The sequence below is a fragment of the Eschrichtius robustus genome, chromosome 13 (assembly GCF_028021215.1).
Source record: "Eschrichtius robustus isolate mEscRob2 chromosome 13, mEscRob2.pri, whole genome shotgun sequence".
NCBI lineage: Eukaryota > Metazoa > Chordata > Mammalia > Artiodactyla > Eschrichtiidae > Eschrichtius > Eschrichtius robustus.
In genome coordinates, this window is record NC_090836.1 from 68,356,185 (window position 1) to 68,378,021 (window position 21,837).

At 36.8% G+C, this 21,837-nt stretch overlaps 1 protein-coding gene across 1 annotated transcript in view; it reads left to right on the forward strand.

The window, feature by feature from the left end:
* The window catches only part of ACSS3 (acyl-CoA synthetase short chain family member 3), a 149,365-nt gene that overhangs the window by 27,074 nt on the left and 100,454 nt on the right, over nucleotides 1–21,837 (forward strand). Inside the window, exon 2 of the mRNA XM_068560206.1 lies at nucleotides 6,360–6,504. Within this exon, the coding sequence (XP_068416307.1) occupies nucleotides 6,360–6,504 (145 nt within the window). The remainder of the gene's footprint in view (nucleotides 1–6,359; nucleotides 6,505–21,837) is intronic.

Genomic DNA, 21,837 nt, shown 5'->3' on the forward strand with positions numbered 1-21,837 from the left:
CTTGGTCCAGTCATCTGCAGTAAACCAGTCCTTAAATTTAGCCAATTTATAGCAGTATATTCATTATCTATAACCATCTCTGGAGCCATGCCAATGTGTTACTTTCTGCAACAGTTCTTGCTTAACATTGCTTGCAGGCGTTTCCCTCTGTTTGAATTTCCTTCCTGTCTGTCCCAAAGGGTACCCTTAAAATTCTTTAAGTTTCTTTAAGGGCATCCTTCAAAAAGAAAATGCTAGGGTACAAGTAATTTAAATATTAAACCACCCAAAATTTGCAAATAATTGGAAAGAAAATCTGAAGTTCTTTGAGTATTGCCTGTAGAGTTACTGCTGTTTGATGTTCATGGGGTTGGTTCCATAATATGCTGCCTTTAGCAAGTTGCTGTCAGATGAGTTTCCTCATACATAAAATGGGGTTTACAATAGTACCTACCTCATAGGGTAGGTTTTTTTTAAGTTGAAGTGCAGTTGATGTACAATATTGTGTTATTTTTCAGCTGTACAACATAGTGATCTGACAAATACATTATGAAATGATCATCGTGATAAGTCTAGTAACTGGCTCCATACAAAATTACTGCAGTATTATTGACTATATTACATCCTTATGTAGTATACTACATCCCTGTGACTTATTTATTTTATAACTGGAAGTTTGTGTCTCTTAATTCCCCTTCACATATTTTGCCCAAACCCCTATCCACCTCCCCTCTGGCAACTACCGATTTGTTCCCTGTATCTGTATGTCTGTTTCTCTTTTGTTTTGTTTGTTAATTTGTTTTGTTTTTTATATTCCATCTATAAGTGAGAATATATGGTATTTGTCTTTCTTTGATGTATTTCACTTAGCATAATACCCTCTAGGTCCAATGGCACAATTTCATTCTTTTTTATGGTTGAGTAATATTCCAGGTTGTGTGTGTGTGTGTGTGTGTGTGTGTTTGTGTGTGTATGTATATGTATCTTCTTGATCAACTCAAGACATCTATTGATGGACATTTAGGTCGCTTCTGCATCTTGGCTATTGTAAATAATGCTGCAGTGAACATAAGGGTGCATATATCATTTTGAATTAATGTTTTTATTTTCTTCAAGTAAACACCCAGAAATGGAATTGCTGGATTTTATGGTAGTTCTGGTTTTAAGTTTTTGAGGAACCTCCATACTGTTTTCCATAGTGGCTGCGCCAATTTACATTCCCACCAACAGTGCACAAGGGTCCCTAGGGTTGTTTTTTGATTAGATGACTTCATACACATGAAATATTGGTCTAGAATAAGGAATCAATAAATATTACTTAGAAACTTTCAGGACAAGTTGGACAAAATGCACTTTTTCCTATTCATCCTGTTAAATATAGCTAAAAACATAGGACATTATATATAAAATACACATAAGAAGACTCTGAAAGGAGGAGAGAAGAAACCAAATCAACTGGGAACTATGGGACATGAGAAATGACGTGGCACTGAGTTCCTTAGGTTTTCTTTCTTGTCTTACATATCCTATACTGAGTGCTGGAGAAGGTGGCAACCTAGAAACACCAATGGGTGCAGAAAAATGTTCCAGCAAAAACTTCTTTGGACCTTCCCCCCCAAAGATAAAAGGGGTGGCGAGGGACAGCCTGCCAAGACAGGACATTTTTGGCCAGTAACTTCCCTAATACAGTCAAACACTATGGAAGGCTCTGTGGCTCCCATCCCATCTTCACCAGTGAAAAGGTGATGGAGAACCTAGACTTCTACTCTTACCAGGCTGTGACAAGGTGTCCTAAACATCACCACCTCCCCTGGTGGTGTCAGAGAAAGTTATATCAGGAATTGGAACTTTCATTATGGCTAAGATAAAGCGGTAAGAAGGATCTTGCCCCTGGCATTGTCAGTGGAGTCAATGTGGGGAGTCAAAATGAGGTGCCATTCCCCCGTATCAGCCAGGATGATATAATGGAAGCCTAGTGGATCCTGAACTTTTACCCTAGCTCAGCAGTAATGAGGTACCCCTTACTCTCGTGAGTGTCAGTGGAGGCCTAATGGGGAGCTGGAACTTACACCTGAACCTGATGTTAATGAGTTGTCTCCCTCTCCCACTGACACAGTATCAGAGGAGGCCTGATAAAACAGAAGATTTAAATAAGATCTTTAAATAAGCTCCAGAATCTCCTAATAAAATACTTATAATGTCCAGGATACAAACAAAAATCACTTGTCATACCAAGAACCAGGAAAATATCAACTTGAATGAGAAAAGCAATCAGTAGATGCTAACACTGAGGTGACAGAGACTGGAATTATTGGACAAGGATTTTTAAAGCAGCCGTCATAAAAAAAATGCTTAAACGAGCAACTACGAACAGATTTGAAACATTTTTTTAAAAGCCTCAATTAAGAAATAGAAAGCCTCAGCGAAGAAATAAAAGATGTAAAGAAAAAACAAATGGAAATTTTAGAACTGAAAAATATAATAATGAAAATAAAAACTCACTGAATTGGTTTGACAGCAGAATGAAAATCACAAAGGAAAGAATCAGTGAACTCGAGAATAGAAAAAAATATATATTTATAAATGAATGAATTAATAGGATATTGTGGACTAGGACGCCAGTCAGGATGTCCAGAGACTTGGGTTGCAGGTATGGCTTTCTCCAATTCTTAGCCAAATGTCCTGTGCATTATTCTTTTTAAGGCTCCATTCCCTCAACTTTAAAATAAAATAGTAAAAACTACCCTGGCTACTGTACATGGATCCTAAATCCAAAGTGTCTTGAATGTTTACTAATATTTTCATTCTTCATTTATCAAATATTTATTGGGTGCCTAATATATAGATCCTCAGACTATAAGGAAAATATAGTCTCTGCTGTCAGGTAGATTATAGTAAAATGAGGGAAACATTTAAGTAAGTGGACTAATTGTTAATGTAATATGATAAGTAGTATTGTAGAGATATGTGCACAGGGCTTTGGAACTACTTGGGAGAGGGCGGTGGTAAAGGAGAAGGACAGCCACAGAAAGAACAGCCACAGAAATTCTTTGAATAATGTGAACTCTAAGAATTGCACATTTTGTAATTCAATATAGCTGGAGCATGGGAAGTTGGATGAGGGGAAATGAAGCTGAGTAGATGAAGGGTCTTTTATATCATCTAAAGATATATACTTTTTATCCTGAGCTTTATGGAAAGGTATTAAATGAGTTTGAGTGCCATTTGATGTGATAATATTTAATTTGAGGAAAGACATTCTAGTAGCAAAGGAAGATGACTTGAGAGGATGGGGTAAGAGCTAGGGCAAGGAGATTAATTAAGAGGAAGGAATTGTAACCCAGGTTATCAATGAGAGAACTGAACAATTGCAAAGACAGATGTGACAATACATACAGTTGATAGAATGTGGAGAATGAGGGATCAAATCTAACTTTTGAGTTTCTACACCTTGCAGTGGGTGCAAGGTGGTTCCTTGAAATATGGAAAACAGGAGGAGGAACAAGTTTGCAGTTGAGATGGGCTTTGAGTTGGAGGTGGGGTGAAAATGATTATCGTTTTGGACATATTATTATTTCCAAGGAGAGATGTCCAGTAGGCTGTCGGCTATAAGGGAATGGAGTTCAGAAAGGGATCAGAGCTGGAGCTAAAGATGGAAGTTGAAACCATAAAAGTATAAAGATCACCCAGGGAATGTACATAGAGTGAGCAAAGGGATGGATATAGAATGTTAGAAATTACTGTCAATTAAAGATTTGGCAAAGGAAGAAGATTTCATGAAAGATACTGTTGGTTCGCAAACTGGCCCCCATTCATGGAGGGCAAGGAGAGCCCAAAGAAAGGGGCAGACCCCTCCAGAATGGTAGGTGGGTGGCAGATTTAATAAGCAAGGAAACTTGCGCCTGAGGCGTGTCGTGGGTGGCCAGAAGATGAGTAGATCTCCGCACCCACCCACAAGAATCTTGAAAATAATGTCCTTATCTGGGTTCAGACACATATTCAGTCCAGATAAGCTCAAAAACACATTGCTTTCTCAAGGCTATGTCCTTGAAACAGCTACTAGTATGGGAATAGTAGGTGGCGCACATGTTTCAAGGAAGGGGGGGGATCCTCTGATTGCCTGGGTCCAGCTGACAGGTCAACCTGCGGTCACATCCTCTCTGTGAACTCCTTCAACAGATATCTAGAAGGAACAAGTAAGAAGTAGGAGAACACTAAGGCAAATGACAAAGTGAGTCCTCCATGAATCTTTGGAATTGAGAGGGCTCCTTGTTTTGTGAAATGTTATGGGCATAATTCAATATTGAGCACAAAGAGTGGTAGAGTAGAAGTGGTAGATAGAGGATAATGACATCATCAAGAAGTGTTCCAGTAAGTCAGTCTTTCGTGTGTCTGAAATGTATTCTTTTCAGAAATAAAAGCAAAAACACAAAAATATGAATAAGTATTTTGTGGGAAAATTCTATAAAGTATCTTTCCTTATTTCTGCCAAAATATTGAGTAAATATTTTTTACTTTTTCTTGGTGCACTAGTTAATTATGGCCACAGTTATGCTGCATATCACCATAAAAATCTCTGAGCCATAAGCTATTTATTCATCCGTTAATTTGTAGGTTGTCATGGGATCAACACAACTGGAAATGTTATTCTAAGACAGGGGTCCTCAACCCCCGGGCTGCAGACCAGTACCGGTCTGCGGCCTGTTAGGAACCTGGCCACACAGCAGGAGGTGAGTGGCGGGCGAGTGAGCGAAGCTTCATCTGCCGCTCCCCATCACTTCCCATCACTCACATTACTGCCTGAACCATCCCCCCCACACCCCCACTCCCCCGGGTCCATGGAAAAATTGTCTTCCATGAAACCGGTCCCTGGTGCTGAAAAGGTTGGGGGCCGCTGTTCTAAGACATCTGTCTGGCTGGGTTGGGCTCCTTGCTTCTTTTGGGCTCTGCTCCCATCTGCAAATACTCATTCTTGGCACCAGGCTGAGGAGGAGGCAGCAGTAATACCTGGAGGCTCTTCTCCTGGAGAGGGTGTAGGTGCAGGAGAGCAAGCCCAGTCGTGTCAAGCGCTTTCAAGCAAGTGCATGCTTCATGACTGCTTATTAGCCAGAGCTGACATCACATGGATGACCCCAAAGTCAAGGGAAGTATTCTCCACTGATGAAGATGGAGGCAAGAGGAAGAGACAAAATTTTTTTAATAGAAGTAGGGGTGAGGAGAAGAGACAATGTTTCTGAGCAAACATCAAATCTATTGCACTTGGCAATTCAGAATCGTTGTATTAATTACTCATTGTGCTGTACTGTAAGGTCGTCATAGTCACCGTTACTGATGTATACAGGGTCATTTGATGCTGATTAAATGATTCCTTCTCCTACTGCCTTCTGTATCTGTTATTTCTTATTGCTGCCACTGTATCTATAGGCATTCTTAATTCTCTGCTTCATTTCACGCAGGGCTCTTTGAGCGAAGACCTGACAGTGATACTCAGCTATTTAACGGGACCTTTTCTTGTTGCTTCAGTATTTTCCTCCTGTTATCTTGCATTTTTATAATATTTGCTAGTCTGACATTGGAACAAATGGACCATAACTATACTTGTATTTTTTATCTAATACTCTCCTTCTAAAAAAGTGGCAAATTCCATGCTCAGGAAAATGAGCTATATTTTCTTAAAAATTATCTCCATCTATCTACATTATGTCTTTATTTTCAAAGGAACGCACTCAGCAATGGAGATAAAGAGTGGTGAATTGAAAAGTTTTTTAAAAGCTATTAACGTTTTATGTGCATTTTGATTGTTTATTCAGATTATGAAGCATTTCAAACATGCAGAAAAGAACTTACCTATTCTTTGTGAAATTGGGGGTATTGCATTTAATTGAAACAAACAAATATGTGTGTGTGTATATATACGCACACACACACACATATATACATCTTTCAAAGAAGAATTGATTTTTCCAGTAAGTCTGTCTTTTTACAGCAGGTACCCAGACTTCAGTCATGCATCTACTATTTGCCCTCTCAGCTTAATGCATCTGTGCTGCACTTATATACAATTCATTTCATCCATGTAAAGTAGATTATTTTGGTGCTGTATACTCTAGTTTCATCCTAAGCAATAAAATCCACAAAATTGTCACCTTGAAGTGCGAGGTATATTTTCTTCTTGTGCACATGAAAATAAATACATATTTATTAAAAGTGTCACTTCTGTACCATCTTAAATAGTTTACAGCCATCATTACCTGACATAACATGCATGGGGAAACACTGTTTTAAGGGCAGCTCTGCCAAACTAGGACTATAGAAACCTAGTTAAGTAACAATATATATTTTGAAAAGTCATTCACTTTTACTTTCCAATTATTTTTCAGGTTTGTGGAAGGGATGCTTAACATTTGTTACAATGCCATCGATCGTCATATTGAAAATGGTAAAGGAGATAAGATTGCTATCATTTATGACAGTCCTGTTACAAATACTAAAGCCACTATTACCTATAAAGAAGTCCTGGAACAGGTAATGTTATAAACTTTCTGTACATGTTATTTGGAAATCATACAGAAATTATTTAAATAGCATACATTCTCATTGCATAACTTTAATTCTCTTAGTTCATTGACATGTTACTGTACTTTTGGTGCACACTGGAAATAGAGGTGTGTTAACTCATTTAAAGTATTTTTATTCCTTAATTATATTTTACAGTACTGGAAGATACTTATTTTAAAGGAAGAGGTTAACAAATCTCTAAGAACATGCTTACATTCTCTCTGGCCTTCGTTTTCCATCCACATGGCCATCACCTTTGCCCAGCTGTTCTCTTCAGCTCTTGTACTATTGAAGTAGTCTCCTAACCTCCTAACTTCCCTACTACCAGGCTCTGCTCCTGTCAGATTGTCACCTAAAGTGACACTAGGATTTTCTTCCTAAGAAACAACATATTTCTCTACCCCACTTAAAAATCTTTTCTTTAAAAATTATCGTTATTCAGAGAGCAAAATCGGGACTTCTGTGATGTACAAGACACTTTGGAGTCTGATCACAGCATCCCTCCAAGCTTCATTTCCCAGCATTCTTGGCCATGAACGCAACCCTTTTTCAACCCATATTTCCGCCACTCCCTCAGGCTTCCTGGCCCTTTAAAGCTCTTTGCACATGCTCATTACTTTCCCTTATTTGCTCTTTTTTTAGTTTTTTCCCATCTGGGTAGTTCTCAGATGGATCATGATATTGACAGATAAGTTATGAGATTTTTTTTTCTTTTAATATTGGGGTAGAAATGGGATTGCATAAGTAATTATAAAAGTATTTGGGTATTATGAATTGTGGGAGAGTTATTCTAGCTCTGGGGGAGGGCATTTATTTATTTATGACTTGAAGGGAGGTAGAGTGGAGGGCAGGGTTTCTCAGCCTTGACACTATTGACATTTTAGGCCAGATAATTCTTTATTGTGGGGAGCTATTATGTACACTGTAGGATTTTTAGCAGCATTCCTGGTCTCCCCGTTAGATGCACCCCTTCCCCAGCTGTGATAACCAAAAATGTCTACAAACATTGCTGAAATGTCCCTGGAGTGGCAAAATCACCACTAGTTGAGAACTTCTGGTTGAGCAGAGTCTGTCATGCTAGGTTTTGGAGGCCTTTGCTCTTTTATGGAGGCTTTTCGAATCACATTCTCTTACTTTGCCTTTTTTTTTTTAAAGCCTCATTTAGAATTTTCATGCAATTTTTAGAGTATTCAGTCAACTTCCCCTGGCTCTCTGAAATAATATCCTTTTGCATCAGCAATATTTGTGTTTAGTTTTCTAAGAGATTTCAAGAAAGGCAACTGAGACAAAACAATTACTGCCCCAATCCTGAGTTGCTACAAACAGGAGAGAAAAGGTGGTTTTGCACAGGCTGCGTATCAGCCTGGCTGCAGCAACAAATTCTTCCTTCAGCTGATTTGAACATAAGAGGAATTTATGAAAAGTGAAGACTTTAGAACTAGGCTCGGAAAAATGGCACACCCCAAGGGAGAAGGGGCAGCAGTGGAAAGTTAAGAATCCACAAATTGTCTAGTAAGTAGACTTGCTGACCTGACTTCTAGATTGACAGAGTAGGTACATCTAGTTGGCCAAATTTAGGTTACATGCCCAAAGTCCCAGGCAGTTGGGAGGAACTGTCTTGTTGTCTTTTTATTTCTTAGTAGGAATGGGGCCCTGCCTCTCTCTAGAACTCATACTAGGGGATTTCCAATCTAATAAGGGAGTTCAAATACTGGGCAACTGAATACAGAACAGAAGGAAATAATGCTGCAAATATACTGTTGGATATATTTCATTGGTCTGTAAGTGGGAACTGTGTATTTTCAGAATGAAGTGTACAGAGACAGAGCTCACGCTAGGGCTGAGGAGTTAAGGCACTCTGTTACCAAATGACCTTGTTTTTCATCTGAGGCTGTGTTTTATTATGAGATAACAGAAATTTCCTGATAACCTGTTATATTCTGTTTTATTTTAGGTTTGCATTTTCAGCTTTTAGATAAGGTTTAGTCTATGTTTAAAAACTTAATCCTATGATTTGGGCATATTGCCACAGTCTCATTTTATTAATACTTAAGACTTAGGTTAATATTAAGATACTGGTTAATCTTAATTGCTATACTGATTAGGAAACTTATTTATACATTATAAATATATTATCTGTATCAGTATATTGAATTTGACACATGACCAAGCCTCAGAGTCGAAGAAAACACTTTAGAAACATAAAATTGGAAGAGTTAAATAATGGTTATTTCTATTCGCATTTTCTGTTGTTTTCTTTTTAATCAGTAAGTGTATATGATAAGTATACACACATTTTGCTTAGAAGCCGTTCTGCTAACTCAACTTGATTTTCTAATATTGAGTCTAGACTCTTAGACCCTTTTGAGATTTGTACTGGGTTCATTGGTTTCAGTTTAGCCTGACATCAGAGTACTTAAAAGGCCTGTTTCTCTCACCTGCTGACAGCTTCTGATTCCGCAGGCTTTTCTTCTCTAAGGTACTAAAGGAAGGACTGTTAGGAAAGACGGAGGCTTTGTTCTCCACTTTGATTACCCGTTCCTGGTTCCCTGTGGCTTTTATTTTATTAAGTAGAGAAGACAGAGCAAGAAAGATTTAATAGGTAATGCCCCTGAGAACAAACAAAAAGAAGTGCCTTTGTACTTGTTTTTTTTTTTTTTTAATTAATTAATTTATTTTTGGCTGTGTTGGGTCTTCGTTTCTGTGCGAGGGCTTTCTCCAGCTGTGGCGAGCGGGGGCCACTCTTCATCGCGGTGCGCGGGCCTCTCACTGTCACGGCCTCTCTTGCTGCGGAGCACAGGCTCCAGACGCGCAGGCTCAGTAGTTGTGGCTCACGGGCTTAGTTGCTCCGCGGCATGTGGGATCTTCCCAGACCAGGGCTCGAACCCGTGTCCCCTGCATTGGCAGGCAGATTCTTAACCACTGAGCCACCAGGGAAGCCCTGTACTTGTTTTAATCCCCACTGTCTCATTTCTGCTGGGAGTTTCTGCCGAGGTAAAACTTAAGTTAGCATTTATTAACTAGTGAACCAACAAATTTCAGGCTAAAGTGTTTCAGTGACATGCAGAACCTGAAGATTTTACAGAATGATTCAGAAGTAGAGCGTTTCCTAAACTGTCATCTTTTGTGTGGAGCTGATAATTAAAACAACCCTTTACTAAGATATTTGTAGACAGATTTGGCCTGGTTCAAGATCCCTCGCTCATTCAACACATACTTATTTTGTATGCCAAACCTAGCTAGGGACAAAGGGATACAGGTGAATGAACTCATTCCCTATTTTTTCTAGGAGCTAAAAAACCATGTGAACATAACAGAGGTTGTGTGGCGCAGTGTTGTATTTTGTGGAAACACATGGAATGGCACCCAGCTCAGCCAGGGGTTAACAGGGCATAGGAAGGCTTTTGCAGGAGTCAGTGTCTAAAATGAGCCCAAATGACCAAAAGTGGGAAGACAAACGGTGGGGAGAGGGAGGGTCCTGGAGACAGAAGGAATGGCACATGCAGAGATCCTGGGAGGAGAGAATCTAGGGCCGCCGCAGTGGCTTTGGAATGAAGCACAGTGCCGGGGGTAGGGAGGTTGGGCTCCAGTGAGCCAGACTCGGAGGACTCTCAGGACCACACTACGGTGAGCTGTGGTGCTTCGTGATCTGGCTCCTGTGACCGACTCCCCAGCCCCACTGAACTGCACTGCACACCCCACCCCGCCCTGCCTCCTGCAGTGAACTCTCCTGGCTTGCTCCATTCCCACCTTAGAGCCTTTGTACTTGCCTACCTTCTGCTTGAGATGGTTTTTCTTCCAGATATCTTATGGTTCCTGGTACCTGGATATTATTTTCTCAGTGAGATCTTCCTTGGCCATGTTAAAAATAAATGTTCCCATGCACACCACTTCATGCGTCCTTTTTCTGCTTTCTTTTAAAAATTTATTTATTACTCAGTACCATTCTATATATTTTATTTATCCATCTTCTTTAGTGTTGTTTCCTCTTCTAGAATGTCAGTTCCATGGGGGAAGGGATTTTTTTTTGTTTTGTTCACAAGATTGTGCCTGGCCCATAGAAAACATTTGTTGAATGATGGAAGAATGAGTGAATGAGCTACCATTTAGAATTTCTAAGTGACTCTCGCTTCCTTTATTGCAGGAACTTTTTATTTTTGAATTGTATCAGTAGTAGAACTTGATCTTCTTTCCAACTAAATTCTAACTTCTTATTATCTGTGAAAAAATTTAGCTTATTTACATTTGGCTTGGTAGTTCAAGATGAATGTTTCTTTCTTGAATTTCCCATACTAACAACTCTGATCTGCATTCCAGGAGACATGTGTTCATTGTGTCCTTCTCTTAGCTCTTTTCAAATTAGTAGTTATATCAAACCTCAGGGAAAAAAAGGAGTGTGTGTGAGTTTATGTTTGCATGTGTGTGTATATATTATATATTGTATTTATCATTTTTAGAAATTCCTACTTTTGAGTTTATTTTCTCTATATCTAATTTCATGTTAAATTTACCTCTGCGTGTGGTAAGTTTGGGTTTTTTTTTAGTATTCAAACAATTGTGAATTTTTATGTATATATTCACTAAACAAAAATATGACCCCTAACGGGCATTTGAGAAATTTTTGTGAATATATGTATACAGGGAAAATTGATGAAACCCAGTGTGTACTAAGTTTTCCTGATTTAATTCAAACTGAAAGTGTCTATTATCTCTACTAAAGGTAATTTTTGAAATATAATTATGGCAGTGGCTGTAATTATGAAGGTTGAATAATTTAGAGGAGAAAATTACTCTGAAATCAAGGGCCATGTCCCATGAGAAGTCCTCCTTCCAACCTCTGCCTTTTAGGAAGCTCTCTTCAAAATATGAATTTCATCTTCTCAGAAACATGTCAGGGTAAGATAATCTGATATTTCTCTGTCTGTCACATCATCAATATTTCTATAAGCAAAACCCTAAAACACAAAAACCAGAACATGCAGAAATTCAGCCCTGCCAGAGGTTGCCTTGTTGAGGAGAAAATATACAACAGTGCGTATGATTAGTTTTCTTTCCTTAAACTTCCTAAATAAGCAATAAATACTTCAGGTATATTACAGTCTGCACCACTAAAAAGTGTATCTCTGTACGGCAAATTACCTTTTCCGTGCTTGGTAAATCAATGAATGAGGCTAGTATGAGATTGAATTTACAGTGGTTCATGTATTTTCCTAGCATGCAGTTTTTTAAACTTATATTGAAATGTAATATATATTCAGATTAGTATACAGGTCATAAGTATAAGCTTGTTAGATTTTCACAAACAGAACACACGCACGTCACCAGATCAGGAGACAGAGTATTCCCAGCCCCCAGAAGTACTAATTATGTCTCCTTTGAGTCATTTCTCACTTAGCACTCATGTGATTGTTATCCGGATATCTAAACACTGTTTATGATGAAGTTTACTTGCTTTTTTGAACTTTGTATAAACTGAATAAATCAATGTACTCATTTGTGTCTGGCTTTTTTCATTCAACTTTTTGTTTGAGATTCTTTCATTTCATTGCGAGAGGCTGTAGTTTGGTCACTTGGGTAATGACTTGTTTGGGACTATTACAAATAATGCTGATATGAATATGTTTGTGCACAAAATTTTGTGACAATATTTGTGCATTTGTTTTGGGAATGTGTTTAGGAGTGAGATGGCTGATGTATGGGGCAGGCACATGCTTGGTTTGCATAGATAGAGGGCCAAACAGTTTTCCAGAGTGGTTGTACCAACTTTCGTTCCCAGTGGTGGTATATGAGAATGGCAGTTGCCAACACGTGGTGTTGCCAATACCAAGTCTTTTAAATTGGGGCTTTCAAGTGAATGTGCAGTGATATTGCATTTTGGCTTTAATTTCCTTATCCCTAATGGCTAATGCAGTTGAGCTCCTTTTCTTGTGCTTTTGGGCCGTTTGTTGTTTGACTTTTCTGAAGTGCCCATTCAAATCTTTTGCGCATTCATTTTTCTATTGGATTGTTAACATGTTAGCAAGTTTTGGTGAGAGACTTCCTTACAATTGAAGAGAATATCTTATCAATATCTGAAAACCTTAATTAAAAAAGATGAAGATTTTTTTAATGCAAGTGTTGATGATTAAGTAGTTTTAAGACTCTAAAGATGAGGACATTTTCCCCTGTTTTAAAAATAATTAATGACAAAGTCTATACTCTACTAGTCTTGACTAGCCATCCTTTGGAAAGAAATTTGGAAGCAAATGCCTTATAGTAGAATATCTTAAAGCAGGAAGCATGACCCCCGGTGTTAAGGCTATAAATGATCTACTGAAGATGATGCTGTGTTAGTACTTTTATGGATGTTAAAAGGCTCTAGTTACATTGATTTTTGAGTGGTCTGGCTTCATCTAATTTTCCCATAAGCCTCGTTATTTTAGCGAGCTAATTTGTACAATGCAAAGTTGTATAATGTGGTTTAGCAGAAACATATTTCATTTGAAATTGAAGATGATTATATACCACCTACTGATTTAAATTTTTATCAGAATTGTAACTGGAACGTTATTTGAGTAACTTTTCAACTTAATGAAATTTTAGTTAGATTCTGAGAGTACTCCATATTAAAAAAGATAAGTATTAGACCAATTTAATAGATAATATAGGATGGAATAAATTAAATGAGAAAACAATGTTTTGGTGTTTCCTAGCTTCTTTTTTTCCCATGTTTAGGGACATGTATTCAAAACTAAAAATGTCTAAAGATAATGTTTACATCAACCCAAAATAGCAACAATACGGGCAACCCCTTTGGATTTTCTCAGCCAGGTTTTTAGAGAGATTATATCATTTCTGAAATTAAGATTACTGTTTGAAGTATAAACTTACTTCTTTTCACTTCCCCTTAGGCCAGAAGTTCTCACCATGCTTTGAAGTCGAGACCACTTTACTTGTACCTTCCTCTAAGCACTGGTTCATTTTTTGCTTAGCATTGTACCTACATTATTGGTGTACCTACTTATTTATTAATGTACCTCCTGACCAGAGTAAAAGCTTCTTGAGGATAGGGGTAATATTTATTTATTAATTTATTTTATCTATAGAATGCATAATCAGGCCTCGTAGCGTAAGCCCACTTTACATACTGAATGAGCTCATGAATGGAACATTCAATAGTTCTACTTTCATTCAAAAAGTAAAAAAAAAAAACTTTAATTCTTGTCTAAGAGAAATGATTATTTCCAATAATGTCACTTGTCTCTTCTGCACCGTAATTTTTTTTTACATTGGGAAATTTTAATTTTTTAATAGGGTGAAAATCTTTATTTTAATACATTGCCTGGCTGTGAAGGTTTATATCTTTCTGCATCCAAAGCTCTGCTTAAAACATTTACCTTACTTGGCCATTTTGGAAACCTGGAAGTCTGGTCTGTAGTAGTTTTTATTCTTACAGTTGCTTAATGAATTTATTTATCATTCATTAGTAGGTTCTTATTAGATGATTTGTCTTATCTTCAGGGTGGTTAAACTCTGACCTTTTTGAAAGTTAACTCAATAAAATCAGTAGACAATCTGCTTTGAATTTATTTTCTTGGATTGGAATGGTGATGGAGCCAAATTTATTTATTTATTCAAAACATACTTTTAGAATACCTAATATATTTTTGGCACTTCTGTGGATACCATGGATTACAGTAGTGAATGATAAGTCTTTGCCTACAGGAAAATTGCATTCTAATTGGGGAGATATGTTATGAATAAAAAGACAATACAATACAAGTGAAAAGATAACACGATATAAGGGAAGAAAAGTATAAGGCTAGAGAGTAACTTGGGCTGCCCTTTTATATAGATTTGTCAGAGAAAACTACTTATCATTGAGGAGATGACCCAGTGACATAGAGTCAAATAAAGGCTGGGAGAAACCATGTGAACATTTGGAGGAAATTGCATCAGGCAAAGGCTTGAAGTAAGGATAGACTTGGAGAGCCAGAAGGCTGGTGATGAGAGGAGAGTGGTTGAAAGTGAGGATGGGGGAATATCTAGGAGTCAGGGCATGTAGGACCTAGCAGGCCACGGTAAAGACTATATTCTGAGTATGACAGGAAGCTCCATATTATTAAAGGAATCACTTTGGCATCTCTGAAGAAGCAGAGAACATAGTGGGCAAGATTGGAAACCAGGAGATGACAAATGATCCAGGAGAGAAATGAATGGGCACCACTTGGCTTAAATCCCCTTAACAATAGCAACATGTGCTTGCATGTGGGCAGTTAAAGGATAGGATACGGTTTGTGCCATGGGATTCTGGAAGCTGTTCCACATATGTATCTTATCTTGGATCTCTGGCTTCACCTAATGGGTTTGCAAAGTCTGATTAAGTCTATTATAGGGCAGCCACCTATAGATGCCCTGCCGCTCTCCATCTTTTGTGTAATACCCCAAGGGAAGGTTTCTGTATAATTTTCAAGCAGAATCCTAGGAAAGGAAGACTATTAGTTAGAAGCGCTTTAGTTCTCTTTCTTTCTGTTATATATATATATATATAATATATATATATATATTTTTTTTTTTTTTTTTTAATGAGAGTCCTTTTTTAAAAAAATTTATTTATTTTTGGCAGCGTTGGGTCTTTGTTGCTGCACACGAGCTTTCTCTAGTTGCGGCGAGTGGGGGCTACTCCTCATTGCGGTGCGCAGGCTTCTCATTGCGGTGGCTTCTCTTGTTGCAGAGCACGAGCTTTAGGCATGCGGGCTTCAGTAGTTGCAGCATACAGGCTCAGTAGTTGCGGCACTCAGGCTCGGTAGTTGTGACGCACGGGCTCAGTAGTTGTGGCACACGGGCTTAGTTGCTCTGCCACATGTGGGATCTTTGTGGACCAGGGATCGAACCCGTGTCCCCCGCATTGGCAGGCAGATTCTTAACCACTGTGCCACCAGGGAAGTCCCTCTTTCAGTTATATTACACAAAAAACTGTTTGGATAATTACCATCATTAAAAATTTGCCTAATAATTGAGATAATGTTAAACAAAAACTTTAAAATTTTAGGTTAAAGGTTAAGCTGCTAAAACAAATGTGCCAAATAATATAGTGACTTAAAAATTTTTAAATGCATTTCTTGTCAAAAGATGATGAGGTTCAGTTTGGCATGACCCAGATTAAATCTTATTGTACCTTCATCCCCTAGTTGCTTGTTCTTATCTGCATCATTGAAGCTGAGGCAAAGGCATATGTGTCCCAACTCTCGGGATGGTGGAAGAGGATGTAGAGGATCAGACATGCTGTGTTTTAAACCCATAACCAGAAATGTCATACATGACCTTCCTGTACATCCTATTTGGAAGGCTGGAAAATGTAGTGTAGCTGGATGGATTTTGATGGGCAATTAGGAGTTGTTGTTTTTTGTTTTTTTTTTTACCACAAATACTTTTCATTCCATAGGCAAAGTAAATACCAGATTTTATAAGTAAATAATTGTAACTTGTTAATGTTACAATTGACATTTTATTTGACAATAAAAAATTGTTCAGGGAGGTAAATAATAGCTGAAAATAAAGTCTCATAGGTGGTGTGCTGGAGGTAGAGAAGGAAAACATCTTCAGTGACGTTTTCCTTGGCATATAGAATGCTAATTGTATTAGGCAGTGGGCTCAGAAAGATGAATGGTTCCTGCCCTCAAGGAGTTCTTAGTTTGCCTGGTGAGAAAAACACAAAAGCAATTGTGTGTAATATAACAATAACATTTTTAGCACAGAGGAAGATGGGTCCAGTCTGGCCCCAGTAGCTGAGAGAAGCCTTTGGCGTGGAAGTGATGCATTAGTTGGGTCATGAAAGAAAGATAGAATTATGTGCCCCATACACAGGTGGCCTCCCTATAGGTGTCCCTGGTCTGCAGCAGATTTATCCAAGAGTTGGACCTGACATAGTTAATGATGAAGGTGTGCACTGTGAAGACAAAAAATGGTTGTCTTTGCTGGCCTAAATTAGGCCAACAAGGTGAATTAAATGGGAAACCAAATAGAAAGATTGTTGAAGAATAAAGGAAGGCGGCAGACAGTTACTAAAGTCAAGAAGGGGCAGAGGAGAAAAAGAAAAAAATATGTTCCTACAAGTGGAAGTGCAAGGAATTGGTAACAATTATTCTTTTTCTGTTGACAAGCACCTGTACCTGTTGTATAGTCAGCAACTTTAGGACAGCTGGGTACATCATCAACTTTCAGTTTCTGACCTTTAATAATAAATATATGAAACTATGAAATTATTTGACCTGACATAATTTTCATAGCAAGCAGAGGATAAAGCTAATTAACATAAATTGAAGACACTGATTGGCTTAGTGATGCAAATAAAGATATGAGGATAGAATCATATTTCAAGTATATGAAGTGAAATATTTTCATATAAGACTTCAAAACCAATAAATATCTACACATGGGAAATGATGCTGTTAACATTATTAATTCACTTGACAGTTTTATGCTAATATTTTTGCCATTTGTACTAGTTAAATAAGTGTTAATAAATCAATGCATATTGCATTCGGCAAAATTATTGTGAAGATTGGAGCTCTTGGGGAAATTGATTGTTCATTTTCTTATACCATACTTGATTTAAGATCATTTTGTTTCTATTATAAAGCTGGATTATGTTAGCGTTATCATATATAGTTTTTATGGGAAATTTGATCTATTTGTGGATATTTATGATATATTCTTGGCATGTGTGATGATCTATGTTGCTTTGTTTATTAGTTACTAGGGTATGCATTATATTTGTGGATTTTTCATTTTTTAAAGATATGTGTGCCTCCTTTTGATCTTAATGCTGTTGGGAACACACCCAACTGTTGGAATGATCTCATGTCCTTGTACCACTCCTGCGATATTTAGCAACTTCTCAATATAAATTGAGCCATTTATATATATATTGATTGACTTTTAGGATGTATTGACCAACAAAACCATTAAAGGTTAACAGGAACACAGACAAATTCTGGGAAGTGTGGTTGGTGTACCCAGACTAGTTGTCATGTTTTATGTACTGTCTGTAAAAATTGGGGGTGTTTGTTCAATTAAAGCTTTGATTAAATAATCAGTGCAGAATTGTTCTAAATGATTTAAGGTTCCTGTTGACATCTCTTGCTTCTTTTATATTTGTCTTTCTTTATGAGAAGAAAAATCAAAGAAACCATTTTTCCCCCTCTCAAAATTGAGACATACAAACAGTTCATAAAGAAAAAACATTCTTGCATACTTTTTATATTGACTTAATTATTTTTAATGTGCAATTAAAACTAGATTTTAATATCCTTTATTTATAGCTCAATACATATATAAAGCTGTATCTGATTTATAAGCAGGATAAAAACAAATGTACAAAGTCAATCAATCTCAAATTGACAATATTAATTTCATATAGTGAATGATATTGAGCTAGAATGGAATGACTGATTGCTAGGTGCTTATGGTTTGAGTGCTGTGGCCCTGGGTCCTTTGAGTTTGGCAACATGTTCCCTATGATACCTCAATTCTCTTGTCACACAGTAGTACTTGAACTTTCATAAAGCCTTTTATTATACAATTTTATTATAAAAAAAGTGATATCATTTGGCTTTTGATTAATATGCATGAGATTATAAAAAACATAAATACAGTGAAATTGCATGAGTGCTCATATAATCCAGAATATGCTTTGCCTTATTAATTTTTAAAAATTATCATCAAAATTAAAACACAAAATTAAAAAATTCTCATAGAAGACTCATGGACAACTGTGAGAATATCTCCACAGACCCCAGGTTGAGAAATACAACATTAAACAATTTATTAGACCAAGAGAAAGGAATCTGGTTTTAATTCACTTACTGCTACTTAAAAAAGTATTCTCCATTAGCCTTTTAATGTGATGTTTATAGCAGCCACACAGTAACTGTTTTAAAATATTAACTTTGTTTTACCTTTTGCATGCTTATTACTATATATACTAATACTATATATACTAATATGTAGAGCAATAATTATCATGGCTTTTATGTTCATTGAAGAATATAGCCATATCTAGATGACTTACATAAATTGGTATTGAATTGAATGTTCTTTATTAATAAAACACAGTGGATTCTGTACCTTTTTAAACATAAATTTGGAAAAATGTATATTTTAACCACATTTTGTTAGATTTTTTTAGAATGTCTATGTAAAGATATGTGAGTGTAAAATTGTGAAAAATGACTTCTCTAATAGTTGAATTTTGTTTCATTTCAGTCCAGGTGGGTTATATTTTTAAAAATGTAATAAAACTTGCTTCAGGACTTGGAATATTTTCTTTAGAAATGCTCTGGGAAACATACAGAAAGTAATCACCTTTGACTTCAGCTATGCTTTAAAAATTCATTTGAGAACTCTTTAACTGGAATTTGTATGATATTTCTCCATATATCTCGAATGGTACTTTTCTGAGTGGTGCTTGGGTTCCAATCTAGCTACCAAACTGCTTAACACATAATATAGCTGAAATACAGTGCATTAGCAGTGACAAATAATAAAGTCAATATCCTTGCAATATTCATAATTCAAGGGATTAAGGGAGGGAAATAAAATGAATACAAATGAAAAATTGTTGGAAATATTGGTGCTAGAGAAAAGCAGGTTCAATTAGAGGAAAGTGTAGAGATAGATAGAGACCAGTGAGTTAGTTTTGAGAGGTCTTTCTGAGCATTTTAAAGAGCTACAGAGGTTGATGTATTATATGGAGGGATCTGTGAGAAGGAGATTTGCCTGAGGTGGGATAAGCTAAGGGATGGGGTGAACAGTGGAGGGAAAGGGGGATGTCATAAATGTCCAAAGGACAAAAGGAGGACTTTGTGAGGATCAGCTGGAAACAGATGCATGAGGGAACCCTAGAGTTTGGCTTTTTTGGTAGATGGAAGGTGGGGAAAGGGTCAAGATCATATGTAAGTTTGGGCTTATAATTTTCAGAGTGTCTATTTTAAACCTCTGGTATACAATGCAGCAAAACCACATTTTCAGACAGTCTGCATTTTTAGAACAATATCATTTGAATGTCATAGTTTTAAATGGTTCTGACTGTGTGTAGTCACTACCTAAGTTCTTCTGTTTCTTTCTCTCAGCTATCCTGGTTAGTTAGCTTCTTTAACAACACAACTCTCTTGCTAATATGCTCACCTGTCTTACCTGTTGTTGTTCCACCTCACCTCTGTGGTAGAACTCCAGACCTGGATCAACCCAATTCTTTATTTAAAGAAATTTGTTTTTATTTTGCTTACTGTGTTTACTTTTTTTTTTTTTTAGACATCTTTATTGGAGTACAGTTGCTTTACATTGTTGTGTTAGTTGCTGCTGTATAACAAAGTGAATCAGCTATACGTCTACGTATATCCCCATATCCCCTCCCTCTTGCATCTCCCTCCCACCCTCCCTATCCCACCCCTCTAGGTGGACACAAAGCTCCGAGCTGATCTCCCTGTGCTGTGCGGCTGCTTCCCACTAGCTATCTAGTTTACATTTTAGATCAACCCAGTTCTTTGTTATCTTCATTCCTGTATCTTAATATGTTGAATCCTGTTGGAGGAAAATTACCTCGCTAAAAATACGGGTTTACTACAAATTCATGGTCCCTGGTATCCACTGGGGCTTCAGTGCTGTATTTTTTTCTCCTTTAGCATTCCCTTAATAAGTTTTGTCTTCTGCCCTCCAAAGGCCATTTTAAACTTTTGACCTTCCCATCTCCATGCCTCAAGCTTAACAGGGAACATTGATTCAAACCCAGGAACCAACTTTGTGAACAAAATCACTTTCCAACCAGTTACTAAAACTAAAAATCTGGGCCCATTTCTTCCCGTCCTCCCATTATTCCCTGCATCCATCAATCATCAGTCCCTGTACAGTCTACATGAAGTATTTCTCAAATCGTATTATTTATTTTTATCCCCAGTGTCACAACCCTAGATCTTGCAATAATAATTTCATTGCAAGAATAAGGAAAGTGCCTACTTCTTCAGAGGATTTAACACTTTTGAATTATTACACATTGAACTTAGGATAAATCTAAACTTACCAGAGCTTAACAAGGCTCTAAAAGATACAGTATATGACACTAGACCTTTCCAGGCCATCTCACAACCTTTTTCACCCTGAATTCTTGCTCTATCCATTCTGAACTGCCTTTACTTTCTCAGGCAAATTCTTGATCCAAATAGCAAATTCCATGAGGATTAGGAACTTTGGCAGAAACTATCAAGTGAGTAAAAGCAGGAGGAAGTCATTATTACTCGACCATTAACGCCTAGAGTGGAAAGATGTTAAAATGGGAAAAAGTGGAGGCAATAATTAATTATTTCTTTTCTATATAATTCCTTTCCTCTTTATTACACATTCTGTAGTCATGTCATGAGTAAATGGTAGGCATCAATTACATTTTCTATTCTTTTAGACCTTGGACTTCTCCTTGATGTAAGATGATTTTCTCTGTCAACAATGGCCTGACTGTTACATAGAGGTACTATTTTAAAATGAACAAAGTGTCCTTTATAAGATGTGATAAATTTTGATGATGTACTTGTAAATCACAACATATGAATATTAAAGAAATGGAAGAACATATTCCTTATCAAGTCTGTGAGCACATATGCATAGAGAAATGTAGGGTTGAACTAAATTTCTGTGAAATATAGTCTGAAATCACATTAGTCTTGAAAGCTCACAGATTATTGAAATTGTGGTTAATTTGAGCCTGAACTAAATGGATTAAACAATTCTCCATTTCATTCTGCTTGCAAATACACAGTCTTAAAATGACAAAATATTGATTGACACCCACTTGTGAAGAAAATGGGAATGAGAAAAATGATTATTCTGAGTAATGATATTTATTCCTTCATTTGGAGAAAATTATTTGAAAGGAAAAGTGTTAGTAAATGTTTTCTAGCTCACTGTCAGATAACTATTTTGAAAATTAGATACTACTTTTTACTTTTTTTTTAATTTAATAGAATTCTGTTTTAAAATATGAATATATATTCTCTGTTTTAGATAGTAATAATACGTTTTACTCTTGAATATAAATGGTATACTTTTTTTTTAAGTATTTGTTTATTTATTTATTTATGGCTGTGTTGGGTCTTCGTTTCTGTGCGAAATGGTATACTTTTATCTTTTGAGGAAAGATTTCTCTTCTTTTAATAACATCACATCACCTCCACTTTCCTGCTATTGAAAGGAATATCTCACAACTGAATGGACTTAATATAGCATCATATTTAAATGAGAATTATCTCAATTTCATATCCAATAAATAGT